Source organism: Amblyomma maculatum, chromosome 8 (assembly GCF_055883805.1).
Source record: "Amblyomma maculatum isolate TAMU_Amacu chromosome 8, ASM5588380v1, whole genome shotgun sequence".
NCBI classification, from domain to species: domain Eukaryota; kingdom Metazoa; phylum Arthropoda; class Arachnida; order Ixodida; family Ixodidae; genus Amblyomma; species Amblyomma maculatum.
Genome location: NC_139351.1, coordinates 3,598,958 through 3,621,130, shown reverse-complemented (window position 1 = coordinate 3,621,130; position 22,173 = coordinate 3,598,958). Strand labels below are relative to the sequence as shown.

The 22,173-nt window shown below is 45.3% G+C and overlaps 1 protein-coding gene across 1 annotated transcript; it reads left to right on the top strand.

Annotated features, from left to right (window-relative positions):
* Positions 1-16,024: 16,024 nt before the first annotated feature.
* On the top strand, positions 16,025-20,149 carry LOC146180457 (uncharacterized). The gene is made up of 3 exons (XM_084576054.1): positions 16,025-16,258; positions 16,338-16,518; positions 18,817-20,149. Exons 1-3 carry the CDS (start codon positions 16,093-16,095, stop codon positions 19,319-19,321), a joined length of 852 nt encoding a protein of 283 aa, XP_084432180.1. The 5' UTR covers positions 16,025-16,092; the 3' UTR covers positions 19,322-20,149.
* The last annotated feature ends 2,024 nt before the right edge of the window (positions 20,150-22,173 follow it).

Below are 22,173 nucleotides of genomic sequence, written 5' to 3'. Positions count from 1 at the left end.
AGTAGTTGGCAGCTGTCATGGCCGGGCGCTTACTGGGTATCAGGTTGTCTGTATGGCAGAAGACTATACGGCATGGCCACTTTGGCAAGTGCTGCAAACTCAGACTTTGCCTTTGAGATAAGAGGGTGAGATCGGAATCCAGCCCTCCAAGACCCTTGGATCTTGAGTAGGACACACTGCTTCTAGGCCCAGGTAAGACAAAGGTCTCTCCCATATTTCTCGAATTAACCATGTCCTGCACTAGTTGAATCCACTTGACCCCTGCAAATGTCTTAGCTTCATCAGTCCACTTAAGGGCAACGCTTGGCATCCGTTGGAAAAAGAAATTGTTACCCTTGCAAGCGGAAAGGACTATTCCAGTTAATGCAAGAAGGAAATGACCTCGAACTAAACATTGTCTGTTATTTCAGGCCCGCTGTAATGTTAATACTGTGCTGTTGAACACATAAACAAGTGTGACGTGAGTGGTGCCCTAGAGACCTAGAATATCAATGAAAAATGGGGGTGAATGTGCGTCAGTGCTTGAGAAAGTAGGTTTTGATATGTGGCAAATGCAACGACGATCAGGAAAATTTGTGAAGCATTTAACACAGCCCAGAAAGGCATTTTCATAGGTCCTTTATGACTATCATTCAGCAGGAAAGAATTCATGTTCATTGCGGGCACAGGCAAGCAAAAGAATGAAGCAGATGGACATGCTCAGAGGTATCGTCGCACCCCTCACAAAGTTTCAAGAATTGCTTGATTAAGCTAGTACAGTCACAGTCTATAAAGTTACCCTACCTGCTTGAAGCTGATAAACATGCTGAGCTGATGAGTGCTTCAATGGTAATATTCTAATGCAAGAAGTTCACGGAGGTGGTCTTTCTGAGCACTCAAGTCAAATTTCAAAGCTTTGCAGATAATGTTTAAAAAGTGCTCCTGGCAACTGCTCGCAATCAAATAAGGTGACTCCTCTCATGCGCTCACTCTTCAATGATGTGGTCTGCTGGGCGCACAAAATAACTGGACACTCCCAGGTGATGCAGGCAGGCAGGCGGGACAGGGCATGGTGGCATGCGCTGAGTTGATGGGGACAAGAGTAATTTTTTGCACCGATACGATCAGTGCTAATGCAGGTAGCTTGAAAATGTTTGCATTGCAGAGGTACTGATTGCTTGCACGCGTTTTCTATTTTTAATAAATGGCTTTTCGTGGGCCCTTTCAGTAACAATTCTACAGCAATTATGTGCGAGACGAGACACTTATTTAACAAACACAGTCCCACTGTAAAGATATAAGAATGTAACCTATACCATGTTTTGTCATAACTCACTAGGCACGTCAAGGTGTTAAATCATTTGCATGAAATGTCAACCACGATATTGCACATGAAAGAACTGAACAATTGACTGCTACAAACTTGGCTTGACACTGCATTTAATCTTTGTTTCATCAAGATTTCTGATAACAGGAAACTTTTTATGAGGCAGTTTGAGTCTAGAATCAATGTGTACCTGTTGGCAAGGTATGACTAATTGTACTGGTGTTATAAAATGCTTTGGAAGCAATAACGGGCACACAATGCAGGCTCATAACTGGGAGGTGAAAGAAGCTTGCTTGTGAGAACTTTATGCAAAACTGTGCAAAATATGAGCGCTCGTTACATTTGTGCAGTTGTAGAAGATGGTGGCTTAATTATTTCTTCCTTGTCCCTACATTTCACGCAATTACCTTCGGATCAAGATTGCTGAATAATTGAGCTATAGTTCAGTTTGCAGCATGAAGTTCATACTTACCTAGAGAGCATGTACCATGGTTGCGTTATCTAGCTCTCTTATTTCGCGCATTTTGAAATGCAGCTTTTCAAAGTTTGCACAAAGCCATGGCAGCACTCGCGCATCGTCAGAGTATCACCAGCGAAACAGCCGCAGGCATCTGAAAAAAGCTGCAGTATCCTAGTCTTTTTATGACAGCAGGCCCCGTCTCAAATATTAGGTTGTTTACAGCCTTGCCAGAGACGTGTGCTTCGGAATAAGCCCTGAGCTGCGTTCTAGCTACAACACCCGTATGGAGTCCTAAACGAAGGGTCATCTTTGTTATCACTGCATGGAACACATCGCGCCTACGCTGCTCGTCGTCCTCGGGTCTCCGTCCGCTGGTCCGAACCATGATCCACTGCCGAAGTTTACAACATTCCTGATGATGAAAGCTCTATGGCTCCACTTTGATGATGTCCGAATTCAAAACCACCGTGTACAAGTTTCTTCCCGTGCTGCGCCACAATGCGCCATGCTGCTAATGTCGCTGTGGTTGCGTTGTGTTGCTACGCTGCTTACTGCTACTGTTCACATACAATCATGTGCCTTTAGACACATTACAAATTATTTTGTTTACTCGTCATAACACAAAATACAATATAATTCACTACTTTGCGTGCATGTTTTGGAACAGTTAAATGTGGCTATATTTGACACATTTTGTTTTTGTCATTGATGTTATTTTGCAAGATGGCTGCGCCCAGTATAGCGAGCTCGCTATCTCCTCAGAATATCTCAGAGGTTTGTTTTGCTCCTCCCGGTTTGCAAAGCATTTCTTTTGAAATTAACCTTAAACGAGTGTGGAAACAGTTGTGCTGCAAGTTCACATTTTTTCCCAGCAATAATAGTGCTGAAGCGATGTTGGTTTTCTGATGACCACTTCAGGCACCGTCTGCTTCCACATTAAGCCGGATTTTAAACTATTGGCTTTCGTGAATTGTCTTGTGCTTATGGAAATGCACTACAGATATTTATGTTCTGAATGTATGCGGTTTTCACGGACGCGGTCCGCTGTTACCATAGGGTGTCTACGGCTGTTGCCGCATGTGTTGCCCGCAAGTACAGCCGCCCTGATTTTTAACAATATAGCGCGAGCGTCGACCAAACTGCTACTCAGCGCCTTATAACGGCGATAAGCGAGCAACACGGTGAGAGTTCGCGCACGCGCACGAAGAGAGAGCGCCTTCTGCTACGCTGTTCAGATCACAAAAACACACGCCCTGCCCCAATATCTGTTTGCGACGTTCCACATTCTTGCGCATGCACGAACTCTCGCCGTTTTTCACGCTCATCGCCGTTATAAGGCGCTGACCAGCAGTTTGGTCGATGCTCGCGCTATATTTTTAAAAATCAGGGCGGCTGTACTTGGCTCTGGCTAGTAGCATAATGTTGATCCGAGTTTTAAAGCGTCTGCCTGTCTGGTTTGACTGCACTGGCGCTAGATCCATATACTTCTTTGGTGGTGCCACCGTCATTAATTGAAATTTATACTGTTATACTTGTGCTTCGAGATTTGAGCGCTCATGCTTCATACTGTTCGATTGAGACTTGTGCTGGTGGGCAAGTTGGTTCGACTTCAAGGCCAAAATGGACAACACACACGACTCAATTTCGTCGTTGCCTTGGCGCTGGTTGCCTAAATCATTATTTTTTATCCTTTACTCTGTAAGCGGTCACACATCGATAATAAGTATTTTTGTGGGGGTTTGGTATGTCGTTGCTATATTTGTAGCTGTGGGGCCGACCAGTTGTACTGCCTCCCCCATTAGATATCCACTGCAAGGCAGTACAAACTACAATCGAAACATGCAAATTCTAGCTTTGTAAAACATATGTACACTTGGTTAGCAAGCCTGGCTTTTTGCTTGATGGTAATAGAGTGTTTGTTTGTAAATAGATGAAGAGCCGCAAAGTGGTTCGCTCTCCCTAAGCCAGGGAAGCCACATTTTGGTCAAAGTGTTTTTTTCTTTAGAAATAGCAATACAGCATACCCTACATACATACACCAGAGCAGATGCATGCAACTTTTTTTTTAACCAAATTATAACAGCTCGTGCGTGCTGTTCAGATGTCATTGCCGTGCAGTAAACAAATTGAAGGAAATTGCCTGTCTTTGTTGAAATTGTGTGTTCTTGCGTTTTTCACCGGTACATTAGAAAATCAATAGTGCTTCAATCAGTTTGACTTCTGCTGTGTAATTTAAGACGTCATAAAGTCCTTGTTAAATTTAATACTGGAGTGCTCTGCCAGTAGTCATCTTAAATATTGTGGTTATCCAATCCTTTCATGCCACAACAAAAAGGAAACATACTAAATGTATATGCAGCATGAATGAACACGAGAGTTCGGTTGCTAAGAAAGGGGACAGCTGGACAACTGCCATAATGTGGGTACAGACCTCTTCAGACTTGAGTTGCAGGTAGGATATGGCCTACAAAGCACAGTTCAAGGAAGGATGCTGACAATTGTTTGTTGCTGCTAGGTTAAATGTACCTTTTTGGCCCAGAAACCATAGTCCCCAGAGTTCATAACATTTTCACAACCATTTCAAGCTTATTGGTTCCATCAAAACCTATGGTACCTACCAGGCTGTTTGATAACACACATCCACAAGCTTTTGTCTGTAGAGGGTGCTAGGAAGCTGCTAACAAATATGGCCTACAAAGCACAGTTAAAGGAAGGATACTGACAATTGTTCATTGCTGCTAGGTTAAATGTACCTTTTTGGTCCAGAAACTGTAGTCACCCGAGTTCAAAGTGCATGAATGCATATTCATGTGACAGCCCCACGATGCCTTCCTTGTTCACTTCTGTAAGGGATGCCATAGAGAGTAGCGGCACAGTTGATTTCAGAACTCCTCAGGTGTGTCAATTAGTAATTTTATGAAGCTGGTATAATTTCATCTCAGTGTGACGTTTGTATCTTTTGATAACAGCTTTTACCGACAAAGACGAAGGATTTGCATGAGATCCTGCGTAGCCCCTGTGCTAACATTTTTTTAGCCTTTAATGACCGCACTCTAGAACTCAGTTTGACTGAGAAGGAAGTACTAAACGTTTTCAGGTATGTTGATGATTTTCTAATAGTTATTAAAGAACAGAAAGATTTGACCTACACAGATGCTGTAAGCCCAGTTTTAGCCAACTTTCAAGAAGAGGGGCAGGGATTGTGTTTTACCCGTGAACTCCCTTTGCGAGGATATTTTCAGTTTAAGTATAGATTTAAGTATTACCTTGGGCGAGCATCGTGTGTTGGCAATACTCGCCTCGAGCACGGAAGGAGCTGCTGCCTTATTCCTCGGTTCATTCAAAGACTGTGAAACGCGCTATTGCTAACCTCTGCCTTGGGTCTGCTCTTGTGAAGTCGTGTGAACATACTATGCAGGCGAGCTTTGAAAAGCAAGTGGATTGATTTGCTATGGCGGGGTTCCCAAGCTCGGTAATCACTGGTGATGCTGAAGCCTTCCTAAGGAAAACCAAACGTGTAATGTTCAAAAAGTCGTGCGAGACAAGAAAGTCAAGCGTGAAACCAGAAGTGGTACCCTATGTTCACAGGGTTCCGCACAATGTGAAAAAGGTTCCACGAAAGCTTGCACAATTATGCGCATGCATTGCGAGCAATGAAAAGGAGGGCGCTTGCAGCAAAAAACATGGCAAGCAGTATGTGAAGTGCTGCATAGGAGTAGTATATGAGATACCACTGGCCTGCGGAAAAGCCTGTGTGGGCGAATCGAGGCGCCGTGTGAATGACCGTGCAGCTAAGCATGTACTATCACAAAAAGAACCAGGAGGTGCACATCTTTCACAGCATTGTGCAAGCGAGCGGCAAAACATGCACCGGGGGAAAAAATATGCGTGCACTGAAAGATATGTGAACCACGGCTTCATGACATAAAGATTCTGGGCAGAAGTAGAGATTTGAAGGCACGCGAGGTCTTGGAGGCGTTTCACATAAGAAAGAGAGGGAAAGCGTGTGAGTGGTACATCGGTTCACCTTTTCAAGACCGAGATGACATATCTTGAACGGTTTGTTTAATGCGTCGTGTTGTTGTTCATGCGCATGCCTTAAAATTTCTATATATTTGCTGCCTTGGCAGTGAATAAAGGTCAGATGAATTTAGCGCTCGTCCTGCGTCATTCTCTCTTGTGTCACTTCTTAGCACTATTATTTTCAGTCTCGAACAGTATGCACTATTTAGCCCAAACTGACATTCTTCTAAACCATTTAATCATGTTGGCTATAGGGGCCATATGTGACAGAAAATATATTTAGAATGCTGTGTATTCATAAGTCACTAAGAACAAAATATATCGAAAAGGCTGCGTTAATCATATCTGGTTCACTTTTCATACCCTTCTACTTTAAGATGACAGACATGGAGTACGACTGAAATTGACAATATGCAGGGATTGTCTGCCAACTTGAGCATCACAAGAATTTTGTACCTTTTTTCCAGCTTTACAGGACACAATAACAGATTTTTTTGGAGATAGTGACAGTGTAGGGCAGTATTGTTTATGCATCCAGAAATTACGACACCAGAGCTTAATGGTTTTTGCTTGGTGCATGTGAAGAAATGAAGCAGGAATAAGTTCTTAACAGAGGTCCATATTTTAAAGCAATGAAATTGCTCATGGATGTTTTTCTCAACGTGAAAAATACAAGTTTATGTTAATGAAGCAATGAAACTGAATTGAAAATGAAAAATAAGTTATGTATAAACAAAGACGGAGGGTAAAAAAAGTAGGAAAGGAGAAGCTCGGAAGCACTTCACATTTTCCACTGTGGCCATGGAAAAAGTCTGGCTCTTCTGGACGATGACACCGGCTAGGCAGTTTCCATCAACCTTAGCCTCAGACCATTTGTGCCAAGTGAACACCTTACTGCAACATTTCTAACTAAATACCACTATTGATGATACGTCTATGGAAAAGTTTCGCTTCTCGTCTTGCAACTCATTACATGATGGAGCTGAAATATGTTCCGCTTATAATAAAGTTGGCTATGAGCTTCTCACACTTTTTGACAGTTTTAACTGGTGCAGTATGCTACTGTGAATGGTACAGGCGCCCAAATCTTTAACTGGCGTGCGCGAGCGGCGACTTTTCTGTGCGTCAGCGCCCTATGACGGAGCGAAGTTGGAAACAGGATGAGGCTAAGCGCATGCTCACAAAGCACGCTCAGCTGGACGGAACAGCCTGGCAGACGACGCGTCCAGCTGAGCGTGCTTTGTGAGCATGCGCTTAGCCTCATCCTGTTTCCAACTTCGCTCTGTCATAGGGCGCTGACGCACAGAAAAGTCGCCGCTCGCGCACGCCAGTTAAAGATTTGGGCGCCTGTACATCTGGGCACTCTATTGATGTGCACTCCACTGGTGTCTTATTCATCACATGCAGTGTTTATTCCCTTCAAATTTAATTTATCCTAAGAGTGGCACAAGGTTGCTGCTGCAAGGTGCATGATGCAAACCAGCAACATTCACTTGATGTACTAGTGGTGAAAGTGTGTTGCTATTGCTAGGGGGAAGGACTATACAACCAAGGCACAGCAGAAGCCAAATATTATAGTGATTGTGGACAATCCCTGCCAGAATTCTAGTTCATCGGGACAGTTTGTCCATATCGTAACAGTAGCAACTAGTGGCTGCATGGGCAGCAAGAGCACAGATATGCTGCAAAGGTTAAAACATGCCAATGATAGTACCTTTTTTGCTTCATGCACATTGGCTACAAATGAATTACTTCTTCTCTATTCCTCTATGTGAAAACAGTCACTGACTTTGTTTCATGCATTCTGTCTCGCTTAACTGATCAGTATAGACATATACCTTCACCGGACATGGCACTTTGGGCTGGTGGCGGAGAGAAATGGATTAATATATTGTAGCAACAAATTGTCATCACTTACTTTGCAAAAAAAAAGAAACTTGCTTTTAAAAGTTGAACCCCTTATACCACACCAAAAGAGCAACAAAACGCTGTTTAGTAACCATGCAAATTAACGAAACTAAACTCGCGAGTGCAGTCAGAGGCAGCAGATGGCGACGGGGCATAACGCAAACAAGATTGTTCTGAAAAGTGCCACATTGCTGTCATTTATCGAAAAAGTAGCATACAAAAACAATGTTTCATACTGTAAAGGTCACTTCCTCTGATGATAGTGCGGGCGATCTCCAAATTTTGGAATTGGTTTCCAAGATCAAATAAAAAAGGGCGTGCATGTCATTCATGAAAGCGGACGAGTAACAAACTTCGTGCTTCACACATAACCAAACTTCAATCACAGCTGTTTCATTTAGAGCTTGCAGAAGCCGCACATTACTGTCAGTAGAACAAAACACGTCATCCCGAAAGCAGCCAAGTGCTTTTGGTCTCCGCACTTTCATTTCATTGTCGCCTTGCGAAATGCACAAATCACTCTCACTGCATGCACGGCGGAACGTGTCTGCACGCAGTAGAGGCGGTCAGAAAGCACAGCCGCGGACGGTTTGCTTTTTTTTTTAATGCAGGTCTTTTCTTCACCGGAGGGCGTAAGTAATACAGTCGTACCTTAGTGGGGATCTTGCCGAAATACAAGGCTTGGGTTACCTCATAAAATAGATCGCATTTCGGGGCCGATTTGCATGTAAGCGGTATGTAACAAACCTGCGTCGCAGCCACGAAGGGCTTCGTGGAGCGGCCTTGCGCCAGCGATTGAATCAATGCACAAATCGCATTTAGTTCATCCAGGGCAAGACAAGATGACTAGCCTCATGCGGTCTTTGGAGAAAACTCGCGGCACAAGTATAGCACAAGAGCGCGCACACACATCCACGCAACAACGCGTATCGCGCACTGCTACTGCTGCCACCACAACACGGGCGCCGAGAGGGTGTTGGCCGAGGCCCACGGGTCGCTAGCGTTGAATGGGGGTGCCGGCCGCAGCTCGTAACAGCCAGCCGACGGCCTCTTCTCCCTCTCCATCTTCGTTTTCACCCTCGCGCCGCATCCGTTTGTTGGGATCGGATATACGCGGCTAGAAGGGGGAGGTGACGCCAACGGCGGACGGAAGCCGCTCCTCCATTTCAAGCCGGGTGTAGGTGGCGCTGTTGGCCGTAGTGCGATGCATGGTACGCGCCGCTCGCCTTCAGCCACGGTACTTGAACATACGTATGCCCGCCGTGCGTGCAACGCGTCGGCCTTTCAGTGATGTTGCAGGTAATGGTTTAGCTCATTAAACTCTAGTCGAACCTGATTACGGCTGACAGAATTCAATTTTAAGCCATGGTGGTGCAGTGGTTAGGGCGTTCGACTGTTGTGCCCAAGGATGAGGGATCGCATCCCGGCCGCGGCGACAGCTTTTCACTGGAGGCGAAAAGCAAAGGCGCTCGTGTGCTGTGCGATGTTAGTACATGTTAAAGAACTCCAGGTGGTCGAAATTCCGGAGTCCTCCACTACGGTGTCTCTAATAGCCCGAGTAATTTTGGCACACGAACCTAACAAACAAAACAATTATAATCGATCCGTTGGTACTCCAATACTTCTGGTACGTAGAATACGGGCGTATCTATCCTTTCAGTTCCAGGAATTGGAAGGTCTTGAATGAGTCCCGTCGGATCGAGATAGTGCATGTCGAAAGTAGAAGACAGACCAAGATAATGAGTCTTCGAGGTATACTGCGCACACACAAAACAAGGACGAGAGAGGTACACAACAAGCGCAGGTGTTGCGCTTTTTGTGTACCTTTCTCCTCCTTGTTTTGTGTGCGCGCAGTATACCTTGAAGATATGTCTGACCGACTCGCCCAACAAAGCACTCTTTCAAGAGAATGAGGATGGAAGGATGTTTCGGCTCCGTGCGGTCGCATTTTTTCCCCACAACGTTGTTTGCCCCAGGGCATAAAATAATATGTAAGAAGAAAATTAAAAGGGGTAATAAATGAAAGAGAAAAGGTTGGCTGTTCTTTGGTCAATGTTTTCCACCTCCTTCAGTTTCAAGGATACGAAGCATCAGCATTACTCCTAAAAAAATGTTATTGGGGATCCAAACAAGCAAAACAAAGCATAGCAAAAATTTATTGCACATCGCAGTAATAGCAATGTACTGCACATCATAACATTCAGGGTAATTCAAAATGACAGATACATTTAAACATGCTTCTGTGTAATTAGAAAGAAAAAAAAACATTAAACATTGATTACCAACACTGCATGCATAGCTTGACACTAAGAAATGGGGAGGCAAGGATATCCCTTCCCGCTAAATAAAAAAAAAATATTACATTCGACCTTGAATAAATATGCAACTTAGAGCACCCTCTTATATTTCAGCACATTCTTCCCTGCTTAGCGTTGCGCTTACAGTTCTGGGCCTTAACATAGAAGTGCTGCCTGGTAAGAACATAAAATTTGATAATTTTGCTTGAGAAGGACATACTGATCTTTTTTTTCTTTTTTTTTTTTTTTTTTTTTTTTGCGCTGGAGTTCATCTGTTCGGCGAAGTTAGGCCCTCACATTAACATGTCAGCAGCGCAACACATCTGGCCATAAACGAGAGATCACGCTGGCAGCCGCGAACAAACAGGCACGCTGCCGCACCGTCCATATCATAGAGTTAATACAAAGATTCAAGTCTTTGTATTAATTCTATGCTCCATACACCGCGCGCGAACCTGCACACGCGCGCGATCGCGTGACTGCATCGCCAAGCTGACCGCAGCGCCACCGCGGTCTTCGCGGCAGCGCATGAACCAGAGGTATAGTGAACTAGAATAGGTGTAGTGGGGCGAGGGAAGCGCCGCGCCAGCGGAGCGCGTGAAGCAGGCGGCGCCGAAATCTCGGGCCACCGCGCGGCGGCGCTGCTGCGCCTTTCACTTGGCAGCCTCCTATACTCCGGAGCTCGCTGCGATAGGCGCCGGCTTGTTACACGGAGAGCGCGCTCTGCCTTGGCGTGCTTTTTCAGTGTGTCGTCCTCTGTTATGCTGTTTAACATAGGCGTAATTCCCCAAATCCCATTGTCAAAAGACAATTCAGTGTACCCCGTGACTTTCTCCAGGAAACAGGTAGGGGCCATCCACTGACCGTACGAGAAACGGAACACTTTGTGCGGCAATCTTAGCACGTGCACGCATCTGCGTAGGGTACGCGCGCTGGTTTCAACAAGATCGTCGTGGGCAAGCCTTTTTCTGTACGTTAATTCATATGCGTCTTGATTTCATCTCTGCTGTGTTGTGCAGCCCATGATATTACGAGATGAGCAAACCTCGGCAGAGAAACTATTGTTTTGCTCCTGGATGTAGGACCGGCTACAGTGGAGTGAAGGATGCTCCGAAGTTATCATTATTCGGGGTTCCTGAAGACGAAGCAAGGCGACGCACATGGCAGCGCAACTTGCACCGTGCGGACAAGCCCCTAGAAATGGCGGATGCCGTGTGTGAGCTGCATTTTGAAGAGAAGTATATATTAAGAGACTATGTGCATATCATCAACAGCAAAGAGGTGCGCATACCACGTGGCAAGCCATCTCTTTCACCAGATGCAGAACCAACAATTCTGCCCAACCTTCCCGCGTATCTCTCCAAAAAGCCCTCCCGCGAGAGGCCAGCAAGAAAAAGAACGTCTTCGCAAGTGACTAGCGACCTGTCGGCCAAGAGGCAATGCACACAAGGGGATATATCACCGATCACTACGTCCCAGAATGACGAAGCAGCGGAGTTATGTGAGCCTCGCGAGAGTTATGCTAAGCGTTTCAGCTAAGCGAAGTCCCTAAACCAACTGAGCTCTGGGCACTGCACAAGTCGCTGAATTGGAAAATTTATTTACAGAATGCTTCAGCACTGGAGAATTGCACGCCAACAGCATCTCCGACGTGATATCGCTTGTGAGGCAAACATTCATTCATTCTAATGCTGTTGGGTGCAGTGTACACAAGGAAGAGATTAGCATGAAGATGGTCTCTTTCTATGTCCTTAGTCGCTTGCACTTTCTCGTCAAAGGACTGAACAGCGGAAATAGCGCAAAGCAAAAAAGAGCCAAACTTGCTAAGCTGAGCAAGAGTGTGTAAAATTCGCGGCAGTCAGTTCCACCAACGCTGCTTTCCATTTTCTCGGAAATATTTGCTTATTATTGCAAATAAAGCCATTTTGTATATATTTCCAACGCAATCAGACTTTTCACATGCCTATGGGAGCTACATGCAGTGAACGCACGCCAGCCATACGTCACACGGAACGTTTATGACTTTACAAGAGAGGACTATCTGCCTTTCTTCCATAAATGTCTGATGCAAGATTAAACCTCTTAGAGCCCGAATAACTTCAGGAGCATACCTGCCTGATCACCAGGTACTGGCCGAGCTGCTGCGAGCGAGCGCTTGCTTGCCAGGTGAAGGGAGCGGCAGCGCCATCTGTCGGCGTCGGCGCAAACAGCTTCAGGCCACCGCCTTCCCTCGACCCACTACTCCTATTCTAATTCACTATAACCAGAGGATCGCGCTTTCTCGGCGGATACGCCGGCGCTGGCGCCACCTCCCCCTTCTAGCCACCGTAGCCCAGCTTTCCCTCTAGAGTCTTTGTATTAACTCTATGGACGGATGCTGCGGTTTTATACTATAGTTTTATAGTTGAAGATGGTGATGTCGACTGTGATGGGGCGATCCAGGAGGCAGCGAGGGTTGGGCAGATCCGTGGCGGTGTGTCGACGGCAGCGGTGACGTTGACGTAGCCAGCCCCAAATCCGCCGCAGCCAAAATAAATCGCAGGTATGGATGACGAACCCGACTGCGCAGTCGTCAGGCCAGGCAGAAAAGCAGCGACGATCGTGACAAGCACCTGCATTGTCAGGAAGAGCGGATTAGTGGTCTTTGCCATGGCACAGCCGCTAATTGTCCACCTTTAGGATGTATCGGCCTGCTTTAGGATGTATCGGAAGCTGAAAGTAAGAGATTCGGTTAAATGCAATGCACTAGTAAGGCACACAGAAGACATTTTGTAAGATACTTGATGTGATCAAGAAGGTACTTAATTGGCGCCACTATTGACCTGGTTGTCATTATTATTGCTTCTAAATTTGCTTGGTTAGCCGTTGCTCCGACGTGCCTCCTTGGACCTGAACGTCTTCGATATGGCGAAGTCCAACTCTAACCAAAAGAGTCGCTCGTTATCTGACAAATAGAATGGCTCCCCTTGGTGTCTCCAATTCACTGATGCGGTGTTCTTCATTCTCATAAAAGTGATCATGGCGGAGCTATCTTGAAACTCACATGCTTCAGGATGACACTGGGGATTGTCCAGGAGGAAGTGAAGTGTAGCTATAACAAGTGGGGAAAATATATCTGTTGCCCTGCGCAGCTTCATTTTTTAAGGCTGTTTGGCTCAACATGAGCCCGGGTGAGAAACTTGTAATGTGGGTAGTTCGGGAACACGGAGGAAGGAAGCAGAAGCTTCAGTTTTGTGTTTTTCCTTTAGTCGTCATCTGTGAAGTGCAGTGAGCATACCAGTGACTTGTTACTCGGCTCCCACCAGCTCCCTTTTCCGGCCGAGCGCTCCCGCGATATGTTTTTCAGCTATGCTGATCGACGTTGTGAATCGCAAGGGAACTCAAGGTAACCGATCTTCGGATCTTTTCTTGCTTTCGTGGTGCACAACGGCACGCAGCAGTTGCCTGGCATGCTGCTGAATACGCTTAGGACGCTGTTGACACAGGCACCGATGACACGCACGCAGACTTAGCAGAACCACGCGGTTATGCTGAGCAGTCAAAACGAAAACGCGCCAACACAGCCAGCGCGCTCCTTTCGCGTGGCGCACAATCTTCCACCACTCGGCTAGGCGCTTCTTGGTGGTCTCCCTGCCTCCACTGCTCTCACTCTGACGCTGCCGCCCGCGTCCTCTTCCTGCGGTAGATGGGGTCGAGAACATGGTAGAAGAACAAATGGTAGCGTAACTCCCATAGAAGCCTGCGTGTCGACTCTGAGCGAGGCTTTAGTTTCCCAGTGCCCCCTGCGAACTGTGAGGCACAACAAACACGTGACGTTGCTTGTGACGTCACAGGGACGTACTTTTGGCGGGGAATTTGATCGCCTTTCTACTTATGAACGAAAAACAAGGCCAACAACGACGGAGGCAGAACGATGCTCGCATAAGGCAGAAAAATGGACACCGTAACTGTTCAGCCAACTTTACTTGACATGGATTTCTACAGTCAAGTTTTACGTTAACTGAAATGTTACGGCATCTTTAACCACCTTATCATAGCATCGTTCTGCCTCCGTCGTCGTTAGCCTAGTCTTTCGTCGCGCGTCATGTAAACGCATTCTGGGGCTTATTTCTTCGGGCACGTTTGTGAACAAGGGCCTTCAAGTGAATTCGGCAAGCACATGGATAGAATCACATGGCTTGAGGCATTTCACTAAGGGCATAAATGAGTGAAGCTGTGCTGCGTAGAAAGCCAGGCTTTATTAATTCACGATTACTTACATAGACGCTTCACGACAATGAAATCTTTAAGTGTAGGAAAGCAACCACCGCTCATTCATCACGGTCTTCATAAAATCCTCGTGATAACAAAATGACCCCAGCGTAGGTCTCCTAACGAGACGCGGTGAGATTATAAAAGGGTGAGGTCTCCTAACGAGACGCGGTGAGATTATAAAAGGGTAAAAAATCTTGCTAACAAACAAAGTACATATCAGTGTCAAAGAACAACAAAAACGAACGGAATAACTAACGCTAGCGCTATAGAACGCCAACCTGTAAGAGCTTAGGTAAGCAATTCAAATTGGGATTGCTAGTATTTAGAAGTTAATGCGTCTGAGAAGTCAAAATATCTACGATATAGCTTTGCTCCAATAAATCTCGCCCTGTTCATGATTCCATTATTTTACTCGCGCTTCATTTGCCACTGAGAGGAGTCAATGTGAGGTTACAAATTTACAACTTAAGCATTTAACATGTTCATGAGAAAGATCCCATTGACGATAGGAACATCACTGTAATAATAGCTAAAACACGTTCAGCGAACGTTGGTGCGGTAATACGACGCAGTAAGCAAAACACGCAGCAAAGGGAGCGGAACGGAAGGCTTTGAGCAATGCGACACGCGTCTTGGGGGCAATAAAATCTCACCTTCACCGCTCAATTAAAACATGCAGCGATACGCCGCTCATGCAGACGTGTATCCGTAAAACAAGCCACCACTTTTGCGACGTGCCTGGGAGGCCGAGCCGAGCCGCCGAGCTGTGACGCAGCATTGTCCCATCGTCCGGAAATGCTCACATGCAGCAGCAATCAGTTTCTCATCGAGCACACACAGTCTTCGCCTTGCTGTAAAGCTCTACCACAACCAGCATAATAAAATACTGACTGTTTGTTACAGATAACCCACTCTGTACGCAGCACACAACGATGAACGTTGAACCGGGGCCGATGACGCACCCATTTCGCGGATGAAAAAAGCTTTGGTCTGAGCCATATCTGAGCCACGGCCGGTCTCGAGGGAGAGAGCGCGCGCGCTCTCCCTCGAGACCGGCCGTGTCTGAGCTTAGGGCAACTACGCAGCGGATAATAAGTGGCCGAGAGAGGCCGTTAGAAACAAGTTAAAATATTATTAAAAATGTGACACGTTTTTTTTTACGCAAGAAACAAAAACTGCATTCATTCCTGAGCGAGAATTACGAGAATGTTTACTTTCTAATTCTTTGGAGTTCTGGCAGATCTTATGGCGAATTCCAAACGCAGAACTGGAGCAGCGCGCACGCTCCATCAGAGAACGCCTCAATCCGGCGGAGATCACGCTCCCAGACTCTGCGTTTCGAATACTCTTGCTCTGGCCGGAGCAAGTAGGTGGCGCTCGCGAGCAAACGGAGATGGAGAAAGTACCCATCATTCCTTGCACTTGCCCGCGCTTTTCGTGCGCTCGCGTCGTCTGCTTTGCAAGCCTGCAGCCTTTCTTCCCTTTGATATGGAGGTTACGCCAGCCGTTTACGCAATTATATCCTCCTTGCTCGAAGAGCCGAGCGCGGACACACACGGTAAAGGCCCAACTCCAACGACATATCCTGGGCGTCGGCGCTCAGCGTCGGCGCTGTTGGCGTATGCAGGAACCGGTTTGCGCATGCGCACGGTACGAGACGCCAACGCAGGCGCCGGAAGCTGCTCACCGACGTAGGTCTCTCATTGGCGCACGTCTAGGCGCCGTACACCAATGAGAGGACAGGGTGGCCGCGACATCCGGATTGGGAATTCTCGCTGGCGCGGAGTCTTCGCGTGCTTTTCTTTTTACGTTTTGTTCATCGCATCCCATCTTCCCACGTGGAAATGGCAACGAAAATAAACAACGAAGCGCTGATCGGCGCTATCGGCGCTGTAGAGAGGCGGCCATCGCTGTGGCTTGCCGGGCACAAGTCTCATAAGAACAAATTGATAAAAGAAGCGCTGTGGAAGGAAGTCGCAGCGGAATTATTGCCAGGAGTGCCAACCGAAGGTAAGTTGATAAATAAGCATGACTAACTGCAGTGATTAATTGAAATGTGTTCACAAACTGTCGTTTTTTAATCATGCAGAGGGTGTGATAATTGTACAAAAGAGGTGGAAATCTCTTCGGGACAAGTTCCGCAGACTCTACAACGACTCACAGCAAAGAAAAAAAAGCGGCGCCGGCGCCGAAGAAGTGGCCGACAACGACATTTCTTGGCCATACTATAATTTGCTGCTATTCCTGAAGGACACCATAGACAGCAGGCCGTAAGTTCACTGATAATTATTGATTTTCATATCGAGCTGTTCGCAAAAATTGTTAATTCTGCCTTGCCAACGCAATTTACACCTGCGTAGTGAAGCAAGCATAATCTGGCGAAATGCACGACTTTGCGTACAAACGTGAGCACAAACATGTACTCATGTTTAGAGCACTGGAGCTATTGTATGCTGAGTAAAATGTAAAAATGTTTAAAAGCAGGTTCTGCTTTTCGTGGAGAGTTCGCGCGCGCTGACTGTATATATCGCGGCGATATGAGCTACACCGCGCACCGGCTGCTCGCGCGGTGTATCTTTAGTTTTTTTTATTTTTGTCGACTTTGCCATCAGGCATAACGAAAAAAAAAAAATCTACATCGCGCGAGCGGCCGGTGCGCAGTACGTGTAGCTCATATGGCCGCAATAGTAGATCTTGGCCTCAGTCGGCGCGCGAAAAGCAACGAGCGATGGTATGATGGCACCGATCGCTTAAGACAGAAAAATGAATTGCAGGCAGAATCACATTTATTTATGGCTTTCTATTTTTGGTTACTGTTTTCTAGCAACTTTTCCAATCAAATAAATTATGCAGTTTTTCAGGCTGGTTGCCTGTTAATGAAAATGGTTCTGTTATACATATTTTGGTCGCATACATTCCTACTGATAACTAAGATCGGTAATTGTGCATATTTTAACTTGCTCAAGGTACTTTCGGCATGCTTCACCATCACACTTGTCAGCTGGTAGAAGCCAACTCTATTTGTGATCGCGTTATATTAGTGCAAAATGCGGTACTTCTTTCAAAATATTTCAACCTTTATTTCTTACTTTTGTTAGGCTCATGAACATGTTTTTGTCTTTCTTGTCACCATTTATCTTTATGGAGAAATACGTTATGCAGGACTACAAACATCAGTGTGATCAGCATTATAATAAAACACTAAGTGTAACCACAGCTTTAATGATGTTGTAATGGGAGGAATCCTCGTGGAAGACCTATATGTGTTTTGGTTTGCAAACTTGACCAGTTAAACTTGTCAGATTGAATTGTGCTCCTGGTTTATGCTTCTTTATGGAAATGGCAGATTCAGAAAAAATTCCTTCACTGCTCTCTGCTATTTGTGCCTAATTATCAAGCTGGCCTTCAAAACAACAATGAAACTTGGAATAATTTATAATACTTGGGGTTGTTCGACATCGCCTGATGTTGCGCAGCACACACATAAGCATTCCATGCACTTTTTCTTCCCGTAAACATTGATTCTAGCACTATTTCTGGATGCAGTTACGCTTGTCTAGCAGCAAAAAATGCATTATTGCAGAGTTTACATTGAAGAGTTTTACACCACTTGTGTTAGTCTCATGGTATTTAAACTAAAAATTCACTCTGTGTGGATAGTTAGGACCTCCATAGCTGTGCAGACTTGCATGTCGATCCGAATTTTCAAAAAGCTGTCATAAGACATAAAAGTATACTTCTATTTTCAGTGAAAGCAGCATTGTTGTTTGAATGAGGCAGTCAATCAGAAGTTTATTACTGCAAATGTAAAGAAATGATAGCATGGCACTGAAATAAGTGCCTTCCCGATATGTTGCACATTATAGGCCTTGCAGATCTGTCAAGCCAAACAGAAAGGCTGGAAATTGGCTCAACGACAGCATATAAGCTCCGCTAGTAAACTGAAGACAGGAGTGGAAACAGTAGAGTACTTTTTATTAGTAACTCAATGACTTAAGTTCCAAGGATGGGTAACCAGCATCAGAAAAATAGATGCAAAAGAATGAAAGACAAAGCACTGCAGTGATGCTATCAACACCTGTATTGAGCTAAAACTTAGGACACAGCAATGCACTGTGGAAAGAAGAAACGAATAATATTACAGTTTGTCATATACTAAATTTGACTTTTGGGGATTGTGGAAAGGCATTCAATCTAATCCGTACAATGGCAGCCACAGAAGCATTACAAAGAAATGACATGGTTTTAAAAAGGTAAAAGGGTTTTGTTCACATATGAGAAACCCGTGTAAACTGGGTCATGAAGCAATATAAACTTAATAATGTGTATGAGTCTGTGAAAAAAAAGATGCAAAAATGGCAGGGATATACAGGAAAACAATACACAGTACAGGATGGAACAGTACAGGATGGAAGTAAGTTCAGGTGCAATGGTCCTAAGCGACCGGTAACAAGTGACTGGCAAAAGTTTGCGAGATGTACAGAAAACATTTTTACAAGCAGTGACATGTAGTATGCAAGTTCATGCGTTATATACATGTTTTATGTTTGCTCTTTTGATATATGCAGGACTTCAGGCAACTACAAGCCTCGGCAAATGAGCAAAGAAGCTGGGTCCAGCAGCGCATCAACCTCGGTGTCCGAGGCGCACATAATGCTGAGCGCCAGTGTTGTTCCCGAGGCCAGTGTAGTGCTAGAGTGCAGTGAAGGGCATCAACACAGCACCAACACTGTAGAAGTTGAAGAAGTGGAGCCTTTTGAAGACTGGGATTTGGATGCCTTGTCTCAGCATGCTTCTCCACAGCAGCACTCGCCAGTGCGGGAAGTTCTTATGCCCCAGCCAGTGCCTACACAAGAAAAGAGGCGTAAAAAACATACAAATAAGGCTGACGATGCCACGTTAGCCAGCCATGTTGGGAAGCTTACAGACGCACTCCACACAATAAGCAAAGAGCATGATGAATGCGACCTTTTCGCTCTATCTGTAGCGAAAAGGCTAAAAAGGCTACCGGCGGCTGAGCAAACCCGCATGCAAATAAGGATCCTGGAACTTTTCCAGGACCTGTCCCAATAAAAGATGGGCATATTGATATGCATTCCCACATATGAGTGAATGAGTCTTGCTTGAACATTTAACTGACTTTTCATCTGATGCACAGAATATGAAAAAAGCACGAATAGCTGCTTTGTTTCTGAGAAAAGAATCAATTATCTCTAGTGCATGTAGTACAAAGGCAGCACTAATATGGCTAAAAAAATTACAGGTGTTTGAAGAAGCATACATGCATTAAAATCCCCAGGCAAGCTTGCAGGAACGCCATGATGCAAAACAACTGCCCATGCAAGTAGCATGCTAAATATGTGTACACAGTTAAAATAGCTAGCCCCAGTGTGCCCGTAACAGTTCTAACGTAACAGCAATGTTAATTTCCAAGAATAATTTCCTCCTTGTAATAGACTTGGCATGAAAACAAAGAGCATACTCTCAATCAATAAACCCCCATTGGATGGAAATTCTCATCCTGCCCATCTTTTTCATGCGGAGCATTGATTGCTTTTTTTTTAGCCATGCATGCATACAAACTTCATCAACCCAAGGCTTTTCTGTCCTGCTCAAAAATTTGACCCTACTATGCTCATGGATTCCTGCTACTTCACTTCCTGTCAGCTTATTGCAATAGAGACAACACAATATTCAAGTGGCAAGGAAATACCCTTGCTACGATCAGGTTTGTGAAAAAGGAAAGATACATGAAGATTCAAGCACTTAAGCCTGGCAGGAACTTGTTACCTGGTTTAGAGAAAAGCCATAGCCTGTCAGCTTTGCTTCCTGTACACAAAGCTATCCAACATTTTTGTCACAGAGAAATAGGTACTGCATATAGGGAACCTGCACTGCATAGGTAGCGCTGTAATTGTCCTGCAGCGTGACTCAAAAATGCTGCTGTTAGCCACTTGGTTCACGATAAATGACCGAGCACGTTCAGCAGCATTATAGATACGCGTTTGACAGATAATGTCCTTGCCCAGGCGCTTTGGATGTATCCTAATTATCTGACACACGTCACGCAAAGCTTCGACAGAGCGTGCTAGATGATCCTGTAAGCTCATGCAGGTGGCGTGAAAATGCCCTAAAAAGCTAAAAAGCCGCCTCAGAGGTATCTGCTCTTCTCGCTAGGATATGTGTTACGGCGTGGCGATCGACACAGCAAACTTCATTGCAGGTTGCCTATAGCAAAAAAGAGAAAAAGATATGCGGGCTCTTTTCTCCACGTCAGTAAGCATAATTCGACTAATCTTAAGGTGTTGAAGAGCCTCGCGTGAAATGATATGTGTATGGTGTGCAGTCTGCTGTGGATGCTCGAATTTTCACTAGAACCTCCAGCTTTTCCCCTTACTGCTGGCTCCAGTAGTTGGTGTTGTCTGCTGTTAGCAATAATGCAACAAGAAATCATTGTAGTAAACAGAGATATTGCTATAGGAAACAGTGCCATGACTGTTAACTTTTGTGTGGCCATACTTTGTAACCAGAACAAAGTGGGCTCGACTGAACCACCAAACCTGAGTTCCCAAATAGCAAAGCCTGTAAGCAGAAGGCACAAGTTAGAGCAGCACATCTTTATATACTTAAGCATGTTACCTTTGCTAGCACGCATGAGGCTACTGGTTCGGCACTCGTCTCAATGCCGCATCCATTGAGACTCCTGGTTGCTGCCACTGCCAGGAGACTTCGCCAACAGCGCTGAAGAAGTAGGCAGCAAACAAATCTCTAGCTGTAGCGGCATCAGAATGGTGGTTTCTGGCGTGTGTTGGAGCAAGTGAGAAGTACCGGGACTGCGAACCATCCCCCAATGCCCCTTGGATGCCTTGCCGCCAATGTCCTCCCACAACGTTCCCAAATGCGTCCTCTCTGTCTGTGAACGTGTCCGCCCGAGGATTTCTCACAGTTAGGAAGTTGTGCAAGACACAAGCGGCTTTGACAACATTCTCGGGGCGCAGTGGGATAGTCCGCAGTAGTACTCGCCACCTTGCCGCAGTTATGCCGAAAGCATTTTCAGCGCACCTTCTGAAAAAAAAAAAAAAAAGACCATTTCAGCCCATAGTAAAGTGAAGAGCTTGCCATGTTCAGCAAACATATATTTAAATACATGCAGACAGGGGTATACGGATACAGTCAAGGGAATATGATACTATGAAAATGCATTTATTCGAACTTCTGGCTTCAAACCCTATAGCGAGAGCCAGCATCCTGGGGCTATACCATAAAGAAAGGCTGTTCTCCTAGTTTTTGTTCTGCTGTTTCAACTTGGCCGGTGCAAGGGCGTGCTCACTAATGTGAAGGTCTTGTTTGAAGCCTGTGGTTTCTTATGAAAGTCCAACTCTCCCAACTAAACTCTCGAAAGAAGAAGCTGTCTTCATTCTCTATCCAGGCGTGCAAGGAGTTCAAACAACGCTTACTGAGACCAAATTTTTCATTTTACATATGTCTAGGCTTCCAGTTTCCTACCTTCTGACCATTTCCAAAATAATACTAGGACAAATGTGGCTCCAGCACATGCACGCTGCTTTGCCAGCATTTTCTATCACCGTCAGATTTCCAGCGTCCCCAGCCAAAAGCAGTGTGAAAAACATACTGGCTTCATACTGGAAGATGCTGGAGGGCACTGGTTTTTACAATAATGAACCCAATTACTTTTGCACAGATGCTTCGGAACTAACCATGGAGACTATTGAAAAATATCTCATTTCAATTTGGGATAAAGTAAGAAATTTGAAAATTACGCCTCTTTCTATAACCTGATTACAATTACGCTTTATAAAGTCAGATCAAACAATGCTAATATATACCGTGCTCTGCTCAATCTGTAATTGAAGATCCGCTTCTGGTCATTTAGGCACCTTGACGGGTATGGCCGCATGAAGTCC

What these genes read in the sequence shown, in the direction of transcription:
- LOC146180457 (XM_084576054.1), top strand. Translation starts at nt 16,093, where the DNA reads ATGGCAACGAAAATAAACAACGAAGCGCTGATCGGCGCTATCGGCGCT. An exon ending in GCCAGGAGTGCCAACCGAAG is followed by an intron (nt 16,259 to 16,337) that starts GTAAGTTGATAA and finishes TTAATCATGCAG; the next exon opens with AGGGTGTGATAATTGTACAA. An exon ending in GACACCATAGACAGCAGGCC is followed by an intron (nt 16,519 to 18,816) that starts GTAAGTTCACTG and finishes TGATATATGCAG; the next exon opens with GACTTCAGGCAACTACAAGC.